The sequence below is a fragment of the Hyla sarda genome, chromosome 7 (genome assembly GCF_029499605.1).
Source record: "Hyla sarda isolate aHylSar1 chromosome 7, aHylSar1.hap1, whole genome shotgun sequence".
In the NCBI taxonomy this organism is placed as follows: Eukaryota; Metazoa; Chordata; class Amphibia; order Anura; family Hylidae; genus Hyla; species Hyla sarda.
Genome location: NC_079195.1, coordinates 178,147,663 through 178,166,313, shown reverse-complemented (window position 1 = coordinate 178,166,313; position 18,651 = coordinate 178,147,663). Strand labels below are relative to the sequence as shown.

The 18,651-nt window shown below is 44.7% G+C and overlaps 1 protein-coding gene across 1 annotated transcript; it reads right to left on the bottom strand.

The window, feature by feature from the left end:
• Window positions 1-6,959: 6,959 nt before the first annotated feature.
• On the bottom strand, window positions 6,960-16,650 carry LOC130283189 (mannose-binding protein C-like). The gene is made up of 5 exons (XM_056532392.1): window positions 16,579-16,650; window positions 16,052-16,060; window positions 15,775-15,964; window positions 15,583-15,681; window positions 6,960-7,345 (listed from the first exon to the last, which is right to left on the bottom strand). Exons 1-5 carry the CDS (start codon window positions 16,648-16,650, stop codon window positions 6,960-6,962), a joined length of 756 nt encoding a protein of 251 aa, XP_056388367.1.
• Window positions 16,651-18,651: the final 2,001 nt, after the last annotated feature.

Sequence of the window (18,651 nt, the reverse complement as noted above, 5' to 3'; positions counted from 1 at the left end):
CAGGTGAGAGCTTCTGCAGGGTGAGCCAAGGAAATACACCCTTTCCTTGCCACACTGCCACATATCCCCCCCCCCATTGCTCAGACCACCGGGAAGGAGCACATGTATTTGAAAGGCAGAAACAATCTGCCTTTCCTTTCTCTTGGAGAACTTTTGTCCCACAGTCTCTGAAGTCCTTTACTTTTTTCTTCCGGACTTTTACCAGCCACCAATTGCAAGTCTCCACGGTCACACCTCTCCAGTACCAGGTTCTTCACCCTGGTGTGGGCAGGGTTCTTGAAATTAAGGAGTGAGAGGACCGATGCTTCTAACCTTTGTCTTCTTCTGGCTTGCTGGACCTCTGCCTCTGCTTCAGAGAATCTTTCGGCCTCAGTGGCTTCACCAACTTTAGCTCTCTGTAGCTTCAGAGGACCTCTAACACGGGTCCATCTCAGTTTCAACTTTAGAGGCCTTCCCACCTGGTTTCACCTCAGTCTTGACTTCAGGGGACTTCTTACAGGGCTTCACCTCAATCTTAGCATTAGAGGACTTTTTACCGGGCTTCAGAGAAAGCATCCCTGTATCCTGTAACTTCTTCCCCAAAAGCCTTTCTTGAGCCAATTCCACCATAGCTTGATCTCTGCTCTCTTTTAGGACTTCCTGGTCCTCTTCCTTTTTCTCACATTTTCGCTGCTTACAATAGCAGACTTCATCCTCTCACTGTCAAGTCCCTGACAGTATCTTCCAAAGACAGCAATTGTTTCCTCAACTGTTCATGGTCCGCCAGCACAGCCACCTGCTCGTAGAGTTGCGCTCCCAGCAAAACCAAGGCAGCTACGTGGGACCTTCTGCGCGTTTCATTCTGCGCTTCCAGGCTCTCTTTTAAGATCTTCATGTCATCTTCCAGCTTTATATATTTCAGCTGCTCACTCTTGAGCTTTGTGGAGATCATCTTCTCACTGTCCAGCAACTGTTTCTTGGTCTTCTCCAACGCATTGATAGATTTTCCACTCTCACCAATCTGTTCAGATAGATCTGAGATCTCCTGTTTCAAGTTCTTGTTTTCATGTTTCAGAGTCTCAACTTGTTCCAGGGCCTCCTCATACTGCTCATGAAGCAAGTCATTGTCATGACGAGCAGATTGAAGAGCATGTGCAAGGGCATTCTTCGCCTTGTCTTCCTCCTCAAGTTGTCTCTTAGCTTTAGAGACACTCTCCAGATTGCTGGCAAGATCATCAACTTCCATCTTCATTTCATTCTTCTCTTTTTCTATTTTTTCCATGGCTACCAGGCTAGCCTTGTGCTCACTCTGCAGAGCCTGATATGCACCATGTAGAAGACTCACTTCTTCTTCCTGGAATGACATCCGTTTGGCCAGACTCTGCACTTCACTCTCCTTGCTGGTCACAAGACCCTGGGAGCGGGACAGTTCATCCTGCAGAGCCACGAACTCACTTCTGTGGTGCTCCGTAATTTTTTCCAGCTGAAGCCTCGCTTCTTGTTCTTTTTTAAAGTCTGCAAGTGATTTGTCCTTCTCCTCTGTCAAGTGATGTACCTCTTTTTTTTTCTCCATCAACTTCACAGAAACCATCTGCAGGGTTTCTTCCAGATTCTGGATCTGCTCCAGTTTTTTCCCAAGGCCAGCTCGTCTTTTCTGAGACCTTTTACTGACAGCGGTCTCCTCACTCTCGCTGTTAGACCTTGAGACATCCTCTGGTCCTCTGTCAGACACTCGACCCAGCTCTTCTCCATCTCTAGATGAAGTCTCCCCCTATTTCGGAGTTGCGGCCACTTGTGCCTCATTATTATCATCCACAACAAGTGCCAGTGACACCTGGCACTCTTCCTCTCCCACCACATTGGCAACTCTGGAGACTCTCGCTAAACACTCCTGTCGGACCGGCAATCCCTTGGCGGTAAGTTTGTTGCCCCTAGCAACAACTTCAATGGCTCTTGGCACCAGTGAGTCAGGGAGATTCCTGATCAGTTCCTCTGAACTGTCTCTCGGCTTCTTGGCATACTTTTCTTTTGTCTTGTCACAGTCTCCTTCACTCAGGACTCTGTCTGTGACCGTAAGTGCAACCCCCAGCTCCACTGGTACTCTCTTCCGGAGTTTTGGTTTTTCCGCAGCCATCTCCGTAGCTTCTATTCCAGTCACCACTTTAACTTGACTCGTGGACTGTTCTTCAGCTCCCCTAGTGGTCTGGCACACTCCCACCTGAGATATACCTAGGGTCTGCTGACACTCCCCTTCCTCAGCCTCTGCTAAGTTATTGTTCCCTGCTATGTGGTGTAAATCAAGTGTTGTGAGCCTATGAGGTGTTCCTGCTCTAGTCACCTGACTATCTTCCCACAACTGCTGAAAAAATGGAAAATCCTTCCCCAGCACTACTTCATACTCTAAGGTAGGCTCTATTGCAACCTTATGACTTATGGTACCATAGGGAGTAGAAATACACACATTAACTGTTTTATAACCCCAAATACCGGCTTGTATAGACACTATAGCGGGGTCTGGCTTTCTGCCGCTGGTCTTTACCAGACTTATTACACATTTTGGATCTAACAAATCCATCATCTTTTTACCTTCTATTTCCAGCTCACACAGGTTTTCTTTTGTCCAGCGAGAGGTGGCAACAGTACTCTTTACATCAGAACACATTAACATAAGTGTTTCAAGAAAAACATTATCAGCCTGCATGGGTTCACAATATACAGCACCATTCACACAGTCCAGTAGAGACACCCCAGTCCTCACTACTTCCGGAACCTTTGTGTGTGAACTCTCAGGTGCACTTTCAGCATCCCACAGCTGCCAGAAATATGGAAAGTCTCTGCCCAGTACAATTTCCACTGTAAGTTCCGCACATACCTCCATCATATGGCTTACTGTCCCAAAACATGTATCAAAGGTAATTTGAACAGTCTTACCGTGCTCCGGGCGGGACTTCACAAATGAAATTATTTCTGGCATAATCCGAGATACCGTCTGGCAACAATCCAAGTCCACCCACAGTGGGATTCCGCCCACCGACAACTCACGGGACCTCGGCTTCGTCTTGGCGACCACCGGTTGTGGCCCACGTCGGTTGCTCCCAGCAACAGCCTTTCGAGGTTGTCCCATTTTCTTGAAAAAAATTCTCGATCCGTTGCCCCTAGCAACGCTCCTCCACAGACACCAAACTGGGCTTGAACTCCTCTGCTGGGCTCCTCCGACTTGCAATCTTGCAGGGGGTTGCTCCTAGCAACAGCTCCTCTCCAACCCGCTTGTTGGTTGCCCTTAGCAACGGCGTGCCCGCATCCTCCACCAAAATGTGACGATCCGTCTTGGGGATTTGCTCTGGGATCGTCCTGGACTACGCCACAGGATGCGTTTCTTCTCAATAAACCAGCAAAGAAACGCTTATAATGCAAATCTGGCACCTTGCCAGTTTTATTAGACAGGTTGCAGGGAAAGAAATAAACAAAAAGCAGGAACAAAACAAAATCCTAGCCGGTCTGGTCACTGACTAAACAGATCAGCTTGTCCTGACTAACAACCGCTGAGCTTCCCTCAGCCGGTTAAACATATGTCCCCTGCAACCTTCTACTCACAATTCATGTCACTCTCTTTGAGCCACTCATAGCTCGGGCTGTGTACTCCTCAGCAGGCTCTGTCTCTCCCCTACAGCCCACATGCTGTCTCCTAGGGAGAGCCCACATTAGACTGAGTCTCCATCTCATATACACCTCCCTTCCCTCCTGCCTCATTACTTAAGAAGCAGGTGAGAGCTTCTGCAGGGTGACCCAAGGAAATACACCCTTTCCTTGCCACACTGCCACAATATGTAAATATGTAATTCTATGTAACAACTTTTTAAAAAGCACTTAAAAGGTTAATTACTGTATATATACCTGTTACCAGCCTCATGTTATGCCTGATGAAGCTGCGCATGCGCAGCGAAACACATTGCATCTAATAAATCCATTGATTTTATCTGGCTCCCTGATGGCTTCTCTCTGCGCCGGACTAACTCCTGAATTTACGGTCATCCTGTTTTGATTCTACTTCTACCCAGGTGGGCTGCAGTGGACCTATACTTATATTCATTCTACACTTTACCTTGTTGTGTGTGGGCGCACAACCAACTTTGGTAAGCGGCTTGGGAATTACCGTCCCCTTCCCCCACTAACAAGACCTGCTGATCCCGCACATAAGGCGCCTTCCTTCATCTCTCTAGATTTCTCTGTAAAGACTGTTACTCCTGTTAACCTGCATAAAAGTTGCAGTAAAGTTATTTCCAGTTTACTAAACCTCCAGTTTTGGACAATCCTTTATTCCTCCCTATCGTTCCTGGGACGGGTGGCGGTAGGATATATATATATATATATACAGAGGAAGAACCCGCACCCTGGCGTCACGACAGTTGAGGGTTAATCAAGCACCCTTTCATCACTGCACAGCTACACCTTACCTATCCTACATCCCCACAACCTCACCACACATGTGTTATATGTTTTGGCAGCATGTGTGTGTGTTTTGCTTATCTGTTTGTCGGGCAGGAAGTTCTGTAGTTCCGAGTGTTTTCTTTTACTGTCGTCCACAGCGTCGGCCAGGTTCTGAGTCTGCTGTGGACAACATGTCAGGGCTTTTTTTCCCCTCTCTGTCTGCATAAGAGAAATAAGCCACGCCCCTCATCTCTCCCCTCCCGGAGGCCTGCATGAGAAGCCAGAGTACACAGCTCCTCACCTCCCCTCCACCTGCTCTGTCTTCTGAAGACACAGGTCTGCACAGGAGAAGGAACACAGAGAAGATAAGTGTGTTATCTGAAGCGGAGGATGATGAGGTGCACGGGCTGGGGATGTATGGACTGCAGGGGCTGGGGAATAAATCTCATACTGGGATGATCTCTATATGTGAAGGGGGAGGGGGGGGACTCCTGAATGACACATGCTGGGAGTTGTAGTCCCTGTTATGTGTGTGTATGCTTGTGTTTCCAAACCAGTGTGCCTCCAGCTGTTGCAAAACTACAACTCCCAGCATGCCCTGACAGACTTTAAGCATGCTGGTAGTTGTAGATTTGCAACAGCTGGAGGCACACTGGTTGGGAAACACTGTTCTAGCCTATTCAGCATACACATCATGTTACACCAGTGTTACCCAACCAGTGTGCCTCCAGCTGTTGCAAAACTACAACTCCCAGCATGCCCCGACAGCCTTTGGGCATGCTGGTAGTTGTAGTTTTGCAACAGCTGGAGGCACACTGATTGGGAAACACTATCCTAGCCTATACAGCATACACATGATATTACACCAGTGTTTCCAAACCAGTGTGCCTCCAGCTGTTTTAAAACTTCAACTCCCAGCATTCCCTGACAGCCTTTGGGCATGCTGGGAGTTGTAGTTTTGCAACAGCTGGAGGCACACTGTTTGGGAAACACTGTTCTAGCCAATTCAGTATATTACAAACAAAGTGCATTGTTTCCCAACCAGGGTGTCTTCAGCTGTATCAAAACTACAACTCCCAGCATGCCCGGACAGCGTTTGGCTGTCCAGGCATGCTGGTAATAGTAGTTTTGCAAACCCTGGAGGCACCCTGGTTGGAAAACACTGGTGTGTGCCCTATAGAGGTGTGGTGAACTACAACCCCCAGGAGACTACAGAGGCAGCATGCTGGTGTTATACCACAGACTGAAGACTCCTGAATGACACATGCTGGGAGTTGTAGTCCCTTTTGTGTGTGTATGCCAGTGTATCCAAACCAGGGCTGATTTATATTAGAGTGCTGTGTGTAAGGGGGCCGACCCGGGAAAATAGTAGGGTGGGTAAAGGGCTGAACAAACAAAGAAAAAAATTTAAAAAAAGGAGCCGCCCCAAACCAGCAAGGCATGTGGCATGCTGGGGGTTGTAGTTTTCAGCACAGCAAGAAACAGGAAATAGAAGCAAAGATATAAAAACCAAATGGGGGATAAAAAGACAACAGAGAACGGAAATAGAGTAGCCTAAACAACAAGAATAGAAATGAAACAAAACAAATAGGGTAAGTCAAAAATGGAAAAACACTTTGACCACCGGGGTACCCCTTTAAATCTCTGGAGTCCACAAAGTGTTTACAGAGTTTACAGAGTTTACATCCCCACTTGGGGCCTTTGTTCCAAAAATGCCCTTACCATTTGGGCTCTATTAGTAGCTGTGTACCAAGATGTCTTTCAGGTTTTTAGCACGGTGATAGGTGATGGATGTTTTGTTGGGTAAGTATTGAGTTAACACAGGGTCCATCTGCAAGACTGACCAATGTTTTTGCAAAGCCCTCTGTATATGTCTCCAACGGGTGTTATAGGTGAAGATAAATCATCTCTGGTTGTCCAATGTTTTTCTCTTCGGTTGGGCGAGTAAACTTGTCCTTGGTGTCTCTCTGGCTCTCAGGTATCCTTTTTTGATATCCTTGTCACTGTAACCTCTCTCTCTGAAATGATTTTTCAAATCTTTAGCTTGCTCTTCAAAGAAGTTTGACGTGGAAGAGATGTGCTTCATTCATAGGAATTAGCTGATAATAATATTAGTGGGTTTGGCACTGAACACTTGTTGTTCCTTTACCATTTGTGCTGTGGAATACAATAGGACAACATTTTGGCACCAAAATGTGATGAAGCTTTAGAAATATGGTGCAGAATACGCACAAAGTCCACACCCCTTTTTTTGAGATTTGCGGGCTTGGTGCAAACAAATCAAAGTTTTATTGTAAATTCATAATGTGGTGAAAACATCATGCATCACTTTTTGACCACATTTGACACAAAATGTACTCAAATAAAGGTGTTAAATCCTTTGATAATCTCCTCAATAAATTCTAACATAAATGGATACAATACACAAATAAATAGCAGGATAAAATGGGTTTACTTTATATTATCTTTTTTTTCATGATTTTTGATGCACATTTCATTTAGGAATAATTTTTAGGGGCCTTTAGAGGACACTTTTTATTAAAATTGCAAACTCACAAAATGAATTCACAGATGATCAGAAGTTTTACATCACAATTCCGATCATTCCATTTCCCATCCCCATACATTTCCACACAATCTTCGTTTAGTTTATAATTATCTGGTTGATTATCATACCAGTTTGAGTATTTAATCTTTTCACCATTTAGATATCTGAATGTTCCTTCATCCAGAAAGTCATTTATAACCAGATATGCAGAGAGATTGTATTGAAGCGCTATTTTCTTTACAGCGTTGTTCTCATCTTCATTCAGTGGTATAGGCAATTGACCTCCTACACTGGTACAAGCTGCCTTAGCATCATTATAATTCGCCGTTACACCTTGTGAAATATAGATCTTGTTTCCAGCTGCTGCTGCACTCTTAGAAAATGTTAAAGCTGAAATAAAGAGAATACAGATTGGTAAATATTACATACAACGACAGCTACCAGACACAATGGGGGAGATTTATCAGAACCTATGCAGGGAGAAAGTTAACCACTTGCCCATAGCAACCAATCAGATCGCTTCTTTCATTTTTCAGAAGCCTTTTAAAAAAATGAACTGGTCAACTTTTCCTCTGCATAGGTTTTAATACCCCCCCCCCCCAATATTACTATATTATCGTCACAGTTTAGCTTTCATTTTACCAGAGCTATGTAAAAAAATGAAACCTAAGCTGTGGTTGGTTTCTATGGGCAAATCAGACTTCTTTGTCCCTAACATTATTAGACTGGGCCATTATATTAAGTTGTATAAGACAATCAGCCATATCAGTAAAACCACCTGGCTAATATTATGTAGGTCCCCCTTGCTCCTCCATATAGCTGAGACCAACAATGTATAGACTCCACAAGACCTTTGAAGGAGTCCTGTGATATCTAGAACCAAGTCATTAGCCGCAGATCCTTTATGGACACCTGTTCACTACCTTTTTTTTTGTTCATTTTTTCCTGATTGCAAAACTAAGCAACCTTTTAAATAGACTTCATTAAACATTTCCTGCCATTTTGCTGCTTCACAGAGAGCTAAGAAAATCAGTCTTCCCTTTCAGTGTTAGCAGAAGGCTGGGGCAGGACATTTCACAGAGGGGGAACATGCATGGAGGGCAGCTCACACAGGCTGAAGACAGGGAGGAAAGGGCACAAAAGGAAGTGAGCTGAGGAGGATTTCATGATCCATGTACAAGTGTTGAGAGTAGAGATGAGCGAACTTACAGTAAATTCGATTCATCACAAACTTCTTGGCTCGGCAGTTGATGACTTTTCCTGCATAAATAAGTTCAGCTTTCAGGTGCTCCCGTGGGCTGGAAAAGGTGGATACAGTCCTAGGAGACTCTTTCCTAGGACTGTATCCACCTTTTCCAGCCCACCAGAGCACCGGAAAGCTGAACTAATTTATGCAGGAAAAGTCAGCAACCACCGAGCTGAGAAGTTCGTGATGAATCGAATTTACTGTAAGTTCGCTCATCTCTAGTTGAGAGAAAGGAGAACAGCCACAGCAAACTGTAGACTTGTGGTGTCCTGGTACCGTATTGCATACCATACCTAGTGTAGAGGTCCCCCAAGTCAGAGTAACTACGCTCAGGTAGGATCTCTCAGGTGGGACAGCCCCTAGTCACCTCTCCTTTACTCTAATTCAGTACTGTTTCTACATGTACATATTTAGTAATAATATATATGTAGGATAATGTATAGTACTTACCTTGTTTAGCGTCGCAGGATCTTCGGTCATGTGACCATGTTAATAACCTCTATGGTATGCTGGAGGACCTTTGGAGGTCCTTGGGTCACATGTTACCCACAAGCCTTTGTAATGGTGATTGACAACAGTATTGGACCAATTAGCACTAGTCCAGCCCCTGCCCATATAAGGGAGCTGTAGCCAATTATCGCTCTCTTGGCTTGCTGCTCTCGTGGATGCCAGACTAGCAGGACGGATCTGCGCAACTTTCAAAGACACGCTAGGCCTGAAAACCTACCAGCCTCAGCTGAACTAAAACCGTGAGTTCTAAACTACCCCTGCTAAAGCTAGTGTGACCACTGGACCGCAACTAAATCCCCTAAATCCAGTGGAACAGCGCATATTACCTTAAAGACTCTAAATTGCTAAAGTCCCAACCTTTGTCAATCTCCAAAGAAACCAGTTGTATGCATAGAGACTGTTCCGTTTATGAAGCTTGCAGAAAACCTTCAGTAAAAGTTAAACTTGTTTCAGAAAACTCTCTGGTTGTGGACATTCCCTTACTATCTACCTCCCTATCGCTCTTGGGAAGAGTGGCGGTAGGACAAGCTTTACTGAGGACCCCTCATCCTGGCGTCACAAATAGCAAGGGTTAACAAACACCCTTTAGTCACGCAACAGCTACACTCCCCATACCCTACATCCCCCAGGCTATCACACATTCAACATGTATTACTGGGAGGACACTACCTCTTGAAAATAAACTGAACCTTAAAGCAGGCTGCAAACTGAATATCAGGGGGCCTAAAAACTAATAAATTAATTAAGATTGTAAACTCAAATGCAGTGCAACTTTTTTCTTTTTACATATATGGAAACCACCAACATGTAAAAGTATCTTTTTTCCATTTTAATGGTGTCCATTGCTTTAAAGTCCTATATATAACATGGCTATGCTTCACTTGATCAGATTTGTTTTTTTCCAGTACAACCACAGACACTAGATTTTGGAGGGGCCTTAGGCCACATTCCTACATGCCAGTCAATGCATACGGCTGAAACCATGCTCCTATGTGTTCACCAATGGCCATGCAAAGTTGCTTATAATCCCGGCAACATTGCACAGCCATTGGAGAACGCTTATGGGACAAGGTTCAGCTGCACGCATTCACCAATAAAAAGCAAATGGGCATTGAATTTAGTGATACAGTATTATCCTTCTGTTCAGTGACCCTTTTCTGCCCTCATTGCCTCTTTAGTATCTTTTTTCTTGTTTAAAGCCTCCTCGGTGCCATTCATAACCCCTTTAATACCTTTCTGTTATAAATGGGTAGTTATGAAGCAATGAATGGCAACTGCACAGAAAGAAACAGAGGTGAAATAAATTGCAAATGGGCACCAAAGAGGCATTGAATTATGTGGTAATTTGCCTTGTATTGACCATATAGTGTCATGCATTTAACCCCTTAAGGACAACAGTTTATTTTTATTTTTTTACTTTTTTTCCCTTCCCCTTCTAAAAATCATAACGCTTTCAATTTTCCACCTACAGACCCATATGAGGGGCTTGTTTTTTGCACCACCAATTTTACTTTGTAATGACATCAATAATTTCATCACAAATTCTATGGCAAAACACTTTTTGGTAAAAATGACACCTTACCTTTATTCTGTAGGTCCACATGATTAAAATGATACCCAACTTATAAAGGTTTGATTGTTTTGTACTTCTATTAAAAAATTATAACTTTATGCAGGGAAATTAGTAGGTTTAGAAATGTCCTCTTCTGACCCCTATAATTTTTCCGCATACAGTGATCTATGAGGGCTAATTTTTTTGCGCTGTGATCTGTAATTTTTGATTCCATGGGACTTTTTGATCAGTTTTTATAAAATGTTTAGGGTATACAAAGTAACCAAAAATATTTTATTTTACTTTTTATTCTCACAGCCCGACCTATTTACTATTGAATTCACAAAGCCTGTAAATAAATGGCTGGAAATTTTCACCAAGAAAAAGCCAGTCAGAACTTTCTCGACCTATGCCTTTAACCCCTTAACGACAATGAACATAAATGTACATCATGGTGACGTGGTACTTAGCACACCATGACGTACCTATACGCGCCGCCATGATCGCGAGCACTGGAGAGGTGCTCGCGTCACAACTGGCAGATCCCGGCTGCTATCAGCAGCCAGGGACCCGCCAGTAATGGCGGACATCCGCGATCGCGCCGATGTCCGCCATTAACCCCTCAGATGCTGTGATCAATACAGATCACGGCATCTGTGGCAGTGTGGTACTTTGAATGGATGATCGGATCGCTCGCAGCGCTGCCGCGGGGATCTGATCATCCAGAATGGCGGCTGGAGGTCCCCTCACCTGGCTCCGGCTGTCTCCCGGGGTCTTCTGCTCTGGTCTGAGATCGAGCAGACCAGAGCAGAAGATCACCGATAATACTGATCAGTGCTGTGTCCTATACATAGCACTGAACAGTATTAACAATCAACTGATTGCCATGAATAGTTCCCTATGGGGACATAAAAAGTGTAAAAAAAATGTGAAAAATCCCCTCCCCCCAAAAAAAGTAAAAGGTCCTTTTTTCCTTTTCCCCCTCCAAAAAGCGTAAAAAAAAAATAAATAATACACATATTTGGTATTGCAGCATGTGTAAAAGTCTGAACTATCAAAATATATTGTTAATTATCCCGTACGGTGAACGGCATAAACGTGAAAAAAAAATTAAAAAATTGCTGCTTTTTTTCACATTTTATTCCCCCAAAAATGTATAAAAAAATTATAAAAAGAAAAACCTAAGCAAAAGTGGTACTGATGAAAACTATGAAAACAGATCATGGCGCAAAAAACGAGCCCTCATATCGCCCCATATACGGAAAAAGGAGAAAGTTATAGGTGGTCAAAATAGGGCAATTTCAAACATACTAATTTTGTTAAAATGGTTTGAGATTTTTTTTAAGCGATACAATTATAGAAAAGCATATATCATGGGTATCATTTTAATCTTATTGACCTGTCTTATTGACATGTCATTTTTACCGGAAAGTGTACAGCGTGAAAACAAAACCTTCCAAAATTAGCTAAATTGCGGTTTCATTTTCAATTTTCGCCTATATAAATAATAATTGTTTGGTTGCGCCGTGCATTTTATGGTAAAATAAGTGATGTAATTACAAAGTACAATTGGTGACGCAAAAAACAAGCCCTCATATGGGTCTGTGGATGGAAATATAAGAGAGTTGTGATTTTTAGAAGGCGAGGAGGAAAAAACGAAAATGCTGAAATAAAATTGGCCCACTGGCAGAGCGGCCCCAATGCCACTCAAACCAGTCTATGGGCCGCACCCCCCTACAGACACGGCGCCACGGCAGCAACGGATGCAGCACAGCACCACACCAGTGTGAACAAGGTGTAACAGCACACTTACCATGCTCTCCCAGTTAGACTGGGAGGCTGCTAGGAAAGAAATGGCCCTTGTGTAGCTAACTACTACTTATATAGGGTTGGGCTGAGGGGGTGGGGAAGAGTGCAGACACATGTTCAAACAAAAAAAAGGAGGGGATAGAAAACGCAATGTGAATTCAGGTAGAAGAAACCGATATGGTCGCACATCTGCAATCTTGTATAATGATTGAATTGCTTCTCAGCGTAATATCAAAAACTAACAGGTTGTTAGTATAAATTTTTGATCAAAAAGTACAAGCCCACTCGCCACGTCAAGGCCACCTATCCAGAGTGGGTCCCTAACGTCCCTAGCATAAAATGGCGTAGCACTGGGCGGCGACCACCACCGCCGAGACACCAGTGCCCACGGAGGGGAACGATCCACTGGCATGGCGGCCCCAATGCCACTCAAACCAGTCTATGGGTCGCACCCCCCACAGACATGGCGCCACGGCAGCAACGGACGCTGCACAGCACCACACCAAGATTGTAGATGTGCGACCATGTCTGTTTCTTCTACCTGAATTCACACTGTGTTTTCTATCTCCTCCTTTTTTTTTTTCTTTTTTAACATGTGTCTGCACTCTTCCCCACCCCCTCAGCCCAACCCTATATAAGTAGTAGTTAGGTACACAAGGGCCATTTCTTTCCTGGCAGCCTCCCAGTCTGACTGGGAGAGCATGGTAAGTGTGCTGTTACACCTTGTTCACACTGGTGTGGTGCTGTGCTGCGTCCGTTGCTGCCGTGGCGCCGTGTCTGTAGGGGGGGTGCGACCCATAGACTGGTTTGAGTGGCATTGGGGCCGCTCTGCCAGTGGGTCGTTCCCCTCCCGTGGGCACTGGTGTTGCGGCGGTGGTGGTCGCCGCCCAGTGCTACGCCATTTTATGCTAGGGACGTTAGGGACCCACTCTAAATAGGTGGCCTTGATGTGGCGAGTGGGCTTGTACTTTTTGATCAAAAATGTATACTAACAAACTGTTAGTTTTTGATATTATGCTAAAAAGCAATTAGATCATTATACAAGATTGTAGATGTGCGACCATGTCTGTTTCTTCTACCTGAATTCAGATAATATATTTATAATAGGTTCGCCCAACTCTTATCTATAAGATGTTCACATTCTTCATTACTGTTCATATAATGGTTTCCAAGAAAACAAGAATATAGATTTCATTACTAACCGTTTCTAAGCGTTAGCACGTTTGACTCCACTTTCAGTAATCTTCTATCTAAAATGCCCAATTAAAATTTAAGAGGTTCAAGCACTGACAAATACATTATAAAGGTTAATAGTATACTGTTTATTTTAGAACAAATTAAAGGGAACCTATCAGCTGTTTCATGTTACATGAAACACAGGCAGCATGATACAGGGCTAGACACCCCGATACAGGGAGGACTAGCCAGGAACTAAGTATGCAGCCAGAAAAGCAGCTCTCCACCACTGCTACCTGCCTCGCTGATCTTGATTGACAAGTTTCTTCCTATAGACGTACAGGGAGAGACTTCTGAGTCAAGTTCAACCAGGTAGGGAGCAGCTGTGGAGAATCTCCTTCTTGTCTGTGTACTATGTTCATGGATCATCTATGGTTTCTCAGAAAAACTGCAATGTTTCAGATTTTTGTTAGAGTGTCCATGTCTGTTTTATGTTGCCCATGTTTTAGACAATGTGAAACCTCTAAAATATTATTGCAGTAAATGTATGCAAAATAATACACTTTGTTATAAAGTTAAATCAAACAATTTAAAACAAATACATTATATGGCAATAGAACAAAACCTTAAAATCTGATGCAAATTTACACATATTGGCAGTCAAATCAGTTTATATCAGTCTGATACAAAAATAAATAATCAAAAACTGCAATACCAAATACAGCATAGACTGTAGTGGTGCTGTTTATGTTGAAAGTAGACCTTTTCTGCTTACCGTATATACTCGAGTATAAGCTGAGTTTTTCAGCAAGATTTTTCGTGCTGAAAACACCCCCCTCGGCTTATACTCGAGTGAACTCTCCACCCGCAGTGGTCTTCAACCTGCGGACCTCCAGAGGTTTCAAAACTACAACTCCCAGCAAGCCCGGGCTGTCCGGGCTTGCTGGGAGTTGCAGTTTTGAAACCTCCGGAGGTCGGCAGGTTGAAGACCACTGCGGCCTTCGACATCATCCAGCCCCCTCTCACCCCCTTTAGTTCTGTACAGTACTCGCCTCCGCTCGGTGCTGCAGGACTGTCCGGAGAGGAGGTGGTCCGGTGGGATAGTGGTTCCGGGCTGCTATCTTCACCGGGGAGGCCTCTTCTAAGCGCTTCGGGCCCGGCCCCAGAATAGTCACGTTGCCTTGACAACAACGCAGAGGTACGTTCATTGCCAACGTACTTCTGCGTCATTGTCAAGGCAACGCCTCTATTCTGGGCCCGAAGCACGGAGAAGAGGCACCCCCGGTGAAGATAGCAGCCCGGAACCACTATCCCACCGGACCACCTCCTCTCCGGACAGTCCTGCAGCACCGGACCAGCGCCCAGCGGAGGTGAGTACTGTACAGAACTAAAGGGGGGTGAGAGGGGGCTGGATGATGTCGAAGGCCGCAGTGGTCTTCAACCTGCGGACCTCCGGAGGTTTCAAAACTACAACTCCCAGCAAGCCCGGACAGCCGATGGCTGCCCGGGCTTGCTGGGAGTTGTAGTTTTGAAACCTCTGGAGGTCCGCAGGTTGAAGACCACTGAAGGCGGATGATGACAAGAGGATGACGAAGGGGGGGGGGGTGTGGGATGATGACAAGAGGATGATGAAGGGGGGTGTGGGATGATGAAGGGGGGTGGGGATGATGACAAGGGGATGATGAAGGGGGGGTGTGGGATGATGAAGGGGGGTGGGGATGATGACAAGGGGATGATGAAAGGGGGTGTGTGGGATGATTACAAGGGGATGATGAAGGGGGGTGGGGATGATGACAAGGGGATGATGAAGGGGGGTGGGGATGATGACAAGGGGATGATGAAGGGGGGATGTGTGGGATGATGACAAGGGGATGATGACAGGTGATGATGATGAGGGTCTGGATGATGACAGGTGGAGATGATGATGAGGATGTTAATGACGGGTCTGGATGATGACAGGGGGGAATGATGTATTTCCCACCCTAGGCTTATACTCGAGTCAATAACTTTTCCTGGGATTTTGGGTTGAAACTAGGGGTCTCGGCTTATACTCGGGTCGGCTTATACTCGAGTATATATGGTATTAACTTTTCCTTTAAATTGGCTATTTTTTTTTTCTTAAATTGACTAAATATTTAAAGGTGTAAAGTTTATCAATATATAGTAATCAACAATTTACAATAACAATATTTTCTATAACTGTCAAAGCAGACTGTTATGATATAAAATATTTAGTAGTTTATGTTACTATAACTATTTATTTGCATTTTAATCCAAAATATAAGAGCAAAAGAAGACAATGCAATAGAAGATATAGGAACAAAATGTCCTTACCAGAGGCTCCACTGTCTCCTTTTTCACCTTTCTCGCCTATTGGACCCTTTTCACCATTTGCCCCTGGACGTCCATCAGCACCAGGAAGTCCAGGTGGTCCTATTGGGCCAAATTTTTTTTTAGAAAACAAGTCTCTTACAAACAGCATTTTCGAATGTCAACCTGGATATGAAAATCTCTTCTGCACATTACCTGGTTCTCCCTTTTCTCCATTTAACCCATTTTTCCCATCTTTGCCTGGTGCACCATCTCTTCCTGGAGCTCCACACTTGATAATGGTATAGTCTGACTCCTGACATATCTCAGTGGAGTACACCAAGGCTATGCCAAGCAGAACCACACTGAACACCTGCAGAATTTCCATATTCCAAGAAATTTCAATCTACAAGGACAAAATAAAAGACAACATAGCCTAAATGTAGACAACAGATATATTATGTGATTTAAAGAGAATAATTCCCAAACTTACCTCTGAATTCTAAGAATAATTATATAAGCAAATACTTTGAGTAAATGTTTACTGCCTAAATGTAACATGCACACCTATATATATTGGAAAATTATGGTTGTAGGTGGAGCTATTGCATTTTGTTAATTTAGCCTAAAGAAACAGGAACAGTTATTTTGGAAAAACAAACCAGTATGACAAGTATATACTGATATATATCTTAGTGAGGAAATTTAGTGAGAGTGATTTATTGAAGAACAGGTCAAAAAGACACAAAGAATTAAAAAACAAAATGTGACACTCTAAGATAATATGCTCTGGTAAGAGACGAAACTTTCAGAAAACCCTAGTGCTCACTAACCTTGAAGGGTTGTGCTATAGGTACAACACAATATTATACAAGGAAGAAGATGCAGTTTGCTGCTTTAGAACTCAGCTCCACTGTCCATTCTGTGGGTACAGATATCCATATTAAAAAGCCTTCAACGGGGGCGTGAGGACGCACTTCTCCTCGGCTCCGTTCCCTGACTCACTGCGACAGCACTTACCGGGCTCCAGCAACGCCTTATCCAGACCCTTCTGTTGCCTAACAAGCGGGGGAAGAAGCAGGCTACCTCCATACCTCCTGACGGCGGCTCTATCACTCACTATTTTGGCAGCCAGCGGTCGGAAAGAAGCGACTCTCCGGGGTCTAAGATGGCAGCGGCTGCAGGCGCGCGGTCTTCACAGCGCTCGGCTGCTCGCACGTGTCCCCCTTCGCCTGCTCTCTCCCATGTCTCCTGTGGCTCCCACTCTGACCAAAACGATGAGGAGGGTGAGTGGGACCTCAAATCTTATTTAAAAGCTCTACCTACTAAAAAGGACTTTGATAAGTGTGTGCACAGAATGGAGGCCAGCTATAAGAGGGAAATGGTCTCCCTTAAAGGGGACATGGGGCAGCTGGGGCAGCATATAGAGGACATTGAAAAACACCAGGAGGCTCTTGGTGACAGAATGGACTATCACCAGCAGGTCCTGCAAGACCATGCTGCTAAAATCTCGGACCTTATGTATATGCAGGAGGACATTGAAAACCACCATAGGCGAAATAATATTAGACTGCGGGGCATACCTGAGACTTTACTACCGCCTGATTTAGACAGCACAGCTCAGAAGATCTTTGGAATATTGTTGGGCCTGGATACACCCTCCTCCATTGAGCTGGACTGTATTCATCACTCTCTAAGAGCAAAACCCCCTGAAAATGCGCCCTCTCAGGACGTGATTTGTCGGGTGCAATTTTATAAAGAAAAGGATAGGATCATGTCCGCAGTGCGATCACATGGACCAATTGAGCTGGATGGTGCAACTGTTACTCTCCTGCCGGATTTAGCTAGGCGCACTCTGCAGCTTCGCCGTGCCCTGAAGCCCATCTTGGACCTGCTGCGGCGGAAGGAGATCCCCTATAGATTGGGCTTCCCATTTCAACTGATGGTCCGGTATCAAGGCAAGACGGCAATCTTTCGCCATCTGGGCGACCTACCAAAGTTCTTGGCGGCACTTGAACTCCCCATGGTCTCCCTGCCGGACTGGCTGGCTGTTATGTGTTCCCTGGACCCGCCGCAGCAGGAGAAATGGGCCACAGTTCCTCTGAAACAGAAGAGCCGCAATAGATCTTCCCAGGGATCTCCTGCTACTTGACCCTACATTTGTTCCTCTGTGGATGCCTTATGTTTGCCATGGTTCTCATTTGTGGTGACTATCTGATGCGAATTTTGGTCTCTCCTACGCCTTATCTAAGTTATGCCTGGACTGAGGACTTAATACCTGCTTGCCATTGCCGGTTCCTGCCTCTATATTTGTGCATTTTATATCTTAGTGCTATTCTTGTTTGTGCCTTAATACCTTCTTATGGGAAGGTCCTTGTGTTACTTAGGGGGTTGGGGGGTGGGGTGGGAGGGGGGTGGTCGGTAGTTGGGGTGATTTATTGTTTTTGACTGCTTGTTCTGTCATACCTTGGATTGCCTTTACCTTGGGCTGAGATGGGCTGGTATTGCCCTGCCAAGAACCCGGTGGTGGGTGGGATTCCGCCTTATGCTGCTCTCCTAGTGGCTAGTGTGCTGTTCACTGTTAGTGCTGCTGCCAGAACTCTTATGTGTTTTCGTCTATGATTATACCTCTTCTTTCTGTTCTTTCTTTCTTTCTCTCTTGTCTCCTCTCCTGGTTCGTCTCTTCTCTTTCTCCTCTCCCCTTCTCCTACCCTTCCCTTTTCCCCCTTCCCTGCCCCTCCCTATCCTCCCCGTCCCCTTGAACCACCCTGGATACATTATCTGTCTGTTCGTTTAATGTGAAAGGTCTGAATGTCCCTGAAAAGCGACACCAAATATCTATCTAGGTACCTGCATAAACAAAAGGTGTTAATTGCTCTGTTTCAGGAAATGCATTTTCTATCTACTGGTTGCCCAGTGATTAATGACCGGTTATACCCAGTATGGTTTCACTCAATGTCTGCTGATTCTAAAACTAAAGGGGTGTCTATAGCCTTCCATAGATCCTTCCAGCCTACTGTATTAAAATCTTCCTGTGACCCTCATGGCCGCTATGTGTTTATACAATTCTCTCATTCCTCACATATATTCACT